Source organism: Athene cunicularia, unplaced genomic scaffold, assembly GCF_003259725.1.
Source record: "Athene cunicularia isolate RWA unplaced genomic scaffold, athCun1 SCF_20, whole genome shotgun sequence".
Taxonomy (NCBI): domain Eukaryota; kingdom Metazoa; phylum Chordata; class Aves; order Strigiformes; family Strigidae; genus Athene; species Athene cunicularia.
The window spans coordinates 67,414-72,340 of NW_020799267.1; the positions used below are offsets into that span (position 1 = coordinate 67,414).

At 47.7% G+C, this 4,927-nt stretch overlaps 2 protein-coding genes across 2 annotated transcripts in view; one reads left to right on the forward strand and one right to left on the reverse strand.

Annotated features, from left to right (window-relative positions):
- The window catches only part of LOC113490683 (tetraspanin-36-like), a 23,892-nt gene extending 21,363 nt beyond the window's left edge, over positions 1-2,529 (forward strand). The window contains exons 3-4 of the mRNA XM_026867245.1: positions 842-925; positions 2,422-2,529. Coding sequence (XP_026723046.1) covers positions 842-925; positions 2,422-2,508 — 171 coding nt within the window. The 3' untranslated portion in view covers positions 2,509-2,529. The remainder of the gene's footprint in view (positions 1-841; positions 926-2,421) is intronic.
- Positions 2,530-4,135: 1,606 nt separating this feature from the next.
- LOC113490684 (spindle and kinetochore-associated protein 1-like) overlaps positions 4,136-4,927 on the reverse strand; it is a 10,487-nt gene continuing 9,695 nt past the window's right edge. Inside the window, exon 5 of the mRNA XM_026867246.1 lies at positions 4,136-4,284. Coding sequence (XP_026723047.1) covers positions 4,136-4,284 — 149 coding nt within the window. The remainder of the gene's footprint in view (positions 4,285-4,927) is intronic.

Here is a 4,927-nt window from a genome sequence, read left to right on the forward strand (position 1 = left end):
GGCAGGGAGTTGCAGAGGGCCAGGAGGTCTCCCCTCAGCCTCCTCTGCTCCAGACTGAACCCCCCCAGTTCCCCCAGCCGCTCCCCAGCAGACCTGTGCTCCAGACCCTGCCCCAGCTCCGTTGCCCTTCTCTGCCCACGCTCGAGTCACTCAATGGCCTTTTTGGGGTGAGGGGCCCAACACTGAACCCCCTCAGCGAGGGGCGGCCTCCCCAGTGCCGAGCCCAGGGCTCAGATCCCTCCCCTGTCCCTGCTGGCCACGCCAGGGCTGACACCAGGCAGGATGCCGTTGGCCTTCTTGCCCACCTGGGCATGTGACGAAGGAGGGGCACCAACCTGGATGTTTGGTTTTGTCTATCTGCCGAGAACTGTTCCATTTTGTGTTGCTATAGCAGCAACGTGTGAAGGCCTGAACGTAGGTGTGGGCTCATAGTTGTTCAAACTGCTCTGGAGAGGGGGCGGAGACTTTTTTAGGACTGACCATGCTGAAGCTGGAGAACTGTATACATTGAGGCATGAGGCACAAGCTCATAAATTACTTTTAAAGATACCATTGCCGGTCTTCCTGGCATGGATGTTTGGGCAGTTCTTTAAGTGACCTGAGCTAGAGGAGACTGAGAAGCAGCAAATTGCCAGTGAATTGCAGTTTGTCAGTGCCTCTCCTCAAGACAGAGGAGAACGACAAGCCATCAGGACTGGAAGACAGGAACGGAAGGCCTCAGGTCTGCAGTTGTTGGTTAGACAGGCTTGACAGGGTCCTGCTTCCTTTGAAGGGTTGGGGAGGAAAAGAGTCCAGCTGAATTAATGTCTTTTAACTTGTTTTCACCTCTCTCCCATGGCAGGGCTGCGCAGAGGAGCTGGAGTCTGGGCTGCAGAGCGTTATCAGCTACGCCATGCTTGTAATCCTGGGGTTTGCCATTGTAAAGGTGAATGTTTCCATCTCTTCCCTCATAGAAAAGAATACTGTTCGCCCTTGGGTCATGGGGCTTTTTCTTCTACCATGTCCTATTAGCCTACAGCCTTTCTCTGGCTCTGAAGCAGACCCAGTCCTGCGTTCCTCACTTGTTTTCTTCCAACTGTCTCCATTTTGTCTGCCTGACGATAAGGGGAGGGATCATATAAGTGAGGAGATGATTTGGGGTGGCAAGTCAATGGAAAATCCATCTTGGTCATTTGGTAGGAAGTACCAAAAGCTCGGTGTGCTAAAAGGCCCTTAGAATTCTTTATTAAAACAACCAGCTTTTCTGTATTTAATTGGGGTTTTAAAAATCCCTCATCAAACGCTGGTTTTAGATATAATCTGACAAATAATTTAATGGTTGGACTGGATGATCTTCAAGGTCTTTTCCAACCTAGATGATTCTGTGAGTCTGTGAACAGTCCTGTGCTTGGAGACCTGGAATCAAAATGGACTAGAAATATGACTCGGAATGAAACCAGTGGGACTCAATATAGACTTCAAAGATTGAATTAAATGAAATGTGAAAACAGGTCCTCTTGTTGGGTGAAAACCAGATTTGAAAACCCTGGTGGAAAACACCTTGCAGTTGGCACGTCCAAGAAATGCCTACGCAGCTTTGTGAAGATTTGACCTATAAGTTTTAGCCTTGTGCTCTGTCATTGTTCCCTGTACCTGCTCTCCAAGATTAGTAACCTTATTGACAATGATTTGAACTATTAATAACAGCAACGTGTTTTTTCTTAGACTATCTGCTGTCTACAAAAGAGGGGCTGTAAGTTGAGCCAGTGCAGAACACTTACGGTTTAATACCCGACTCCTGACCTCAGTGCAGAAGCAAAATCTGTCCAGATGTCATTTCAGGACTGGGGCTTGACTTAGTTAAACTGTCTTAACTTTGGGCCTAGCAGAGAGAGGATTGTTTACAGCATTTGATCTCATGAGCCTAAGTTGCTCAGCAACGTCGTTACCACCATTTCCTTTCCCTCTATCAAAGTGATGAGTTCTACACTCCCATTACACGTCCCATTGATAGTTGGGATGAACTCCCCCCATCTGGGTCTCTCTCCTGTGATCATCTCTAAAGATTGCCTTAGCGTATTCTGCACTATCTTTATTTGCATATTTTATATGCTTCAGTATTTTACAAAACTCGTTTTAAGTCCAGAATAATCCCACGCTTTCACTGGACCTTTTCCCACAGCAAGATAACTCGGAATGAATGTGGATCTGTAAATTAATGGCAGCAATCAGGAAAGAAAAAGTTGAGCTGCAACTATTATTGGAACTTGAAATGAAAAAAAAAAATAATCACATTCTGTAGATGTATTTTCTAGGTGTGTTTTAATGTGAAAGGAATTCTGTGATGAGGGAGTCTGATTAACATATAGGTGTTGAGCCTGATGCCTGAAACAAAATGCAGCAACACTAAATCTCTTGTCACGCTCTCTCTCTCTCTTTCAGTTCTTTGGCATGCTGAGTGTCTGTGTGCTTACTTGCAAGAGAGAAGACAGCGGATACCAGCCTCTTTACTCAGGGGTGTTTGCTTAATAAAATGCAAAGATGTCTTTTTTTTAGCTTCCCGATGATAAAATAGACTTGTAGAGGTGAACGCTAAAGGACAATTCATGACCTTCCTGCTAAATTGTTTATTTTATGTACATGGAACAAAGAACCTCGTGTATTCGCTTGGGAAAGTTTCTCACGGGTGATGTCAAATGGCAATTTCAATACTCAGTGCCCTACAAAAACGTGCCCTGATCTTGCACACCACAGCGCTGCGTCAGCTTATTGCCGATTTGGATTTGTGGCTTTTGATAGCACCAGATGGTGTAATAGACTCACAGAAAGAATCTTTCTTCTGCAGTTCTTCCCTCTACCCTTAAAACATGCAGAAGAAACGTTGTTTGTAATCACTAAACTGATTTGAGACTGCAGGAGGGGTCTCAGCTGTCTGCACAAACATCACGTGCTTCCCATGGTGTGGTTAAACAGCAAAAGCAACTTTTGAATGACAGGATCAAACATTCTTCATAAGCACGGGGCGATAGAATACATTTTCTTCATATCTGATGGTGTTTATATTCATTTTTCCCTTCTCCTTCCTGTGGTTGTATGTTGTAATTCAGTTTACTACAGAGTTTACTGCAAGACAGCCCCACATTTAAAGCCCACAGCAGACTTGCGAGTTGTTTTTTTGGAGGAGCTGGTAAATGTGAACAATCTCAGGTTAGGAGGGGATGTGTGCTTCAAGCTTTTGTGCTCAGGACAACTTTCTTTGGCATGTTTTGTCTTTTTGAAAAATTATTATTATTTGACATATATTATTTAGCCAGCAGTGTGCCTGGGTGGGCAAGAAAGCCAACGGCATCCTGGCTTGTGTCAGCACTGGTGTGACCAGCAGGAGCAGGGAGGTGACAGTCCCCTGTGCTCTGCACTGGTGAGGCCACACCTGGAGCGTTGTGTCCAGGTCTGGGCACCTCAATCCCAGAGAGATCTGGAGGGGCTGGAGCAAGGGCAGAGGAGGGCAACGAGGCTGGGGAAGGGCTGGAGAATCAATCCTGTGAGGAGGCAGGGAAGGAGCTGGGAGTGTTCAGTGTGAGGAGGAGGAGGCTGAGGGGAGCCCTCATCCCTCTCTGCAGCTCCTGACAGGACATTGCAGAGAGGCTGGGGCTGGGCTCTGCTCCCAGGGGATCAGGGACAGGACAAGAGGGAACGGCTGGAAACTGCCCCAGGGGAGGGTCAGGCTGGGCAGGAGGAGAAAATGTTTCCCAGCAAGAGTGGTCCGAGAGTGGAAGAGGCTGCCCAGGGAGGGGGGAGTCCCCATCCCTGGGGGGTTTCAGGGCCGTTGGGATGAGCTGTGGGGGATGTGGGGTAGGGGAGAACTTTGTAGAGTCGGGCTGAGGGTTGGACTCGATGATCCCGAGGGGCTTTTCCAACCTGAAGGGTTCTGGGATTCTTTCCTGCTGCAGCCAAGCTTTGGTCTCAGCTGTTTGATGGGAGCATACAATCCCCAAACACATGGACAATGTACAAATAGAGCATGGAGTTCCTCAGCTGATGAGATACATAAATTTTTCTGGCTCAAAAATAATCAAATTATAGATCAATCTGTTTCATGTATCTTGGAGATCTCCTCTGAAATTCTGAAGCACCTTCCTCCTCCTCCTCCTCCTCCTCACTCATTCTCATTGGCACTGGTGATCTTTAGCAGCAGAGATGCTGGGCTCTGACATTTGCTGTCTTCTGTGCCTTCTGCATGTTGTCCTGCCTGAAGGTCTCTTGCAGCGTTGACCTTCAGCATTGATGAAACAAAGGAGTTCACGTCTTAAACATTGACCGACACAGAAAACAGCAAGGACGAGTCGTGGCCTTTGTGGTCAGTCTAAGGGATGAATTATCTGCCCGGGGAAGCGCAGGGGGTATCGAAGGGTGCACGGCTCCGCTCCCCTGCAGCTGTACAGCCACATTCCCCAGATAAACCTCGAAGGAAGGAGACGTAGACTGAGTAAAACCAAATGTTCAGGGTAAGGCCTGCACCTTAAATTACGACTCTAGCCTTGAGGAAGAGCTAAAAGAGTGGGAAGAGAGATAAACCACCAAGACCAGATGGAGCTATAACTGCCCAAGGAACAAAACCTGAGGGGAATGTCAAGGTGGTGGGGGGAGATTGCGACCACCGACTCAACTGGGCAAAAGGGTTCATGTACCCCATTGCCCCTCAGCGCACACACAGAACCCCTGCTCCGCCTTCTCCTCCTCTCTCATGGAAATGAGCTGGTGCAATACCCGCCCCTCCTCATCTAGTATGCAAATCAGCTGATACAATCAACTTAAAAGGCAACAGAAACTTTGCTGGGTGTGCACCCACCACCCAAGATTAATGGACCTGAGACAGCGCTGGATCCAGGGGTGGTGATCCAGATTCTTTGACTCTCTCCTTTCTTTTTCTTTTCCTTTTTTTTTTTTT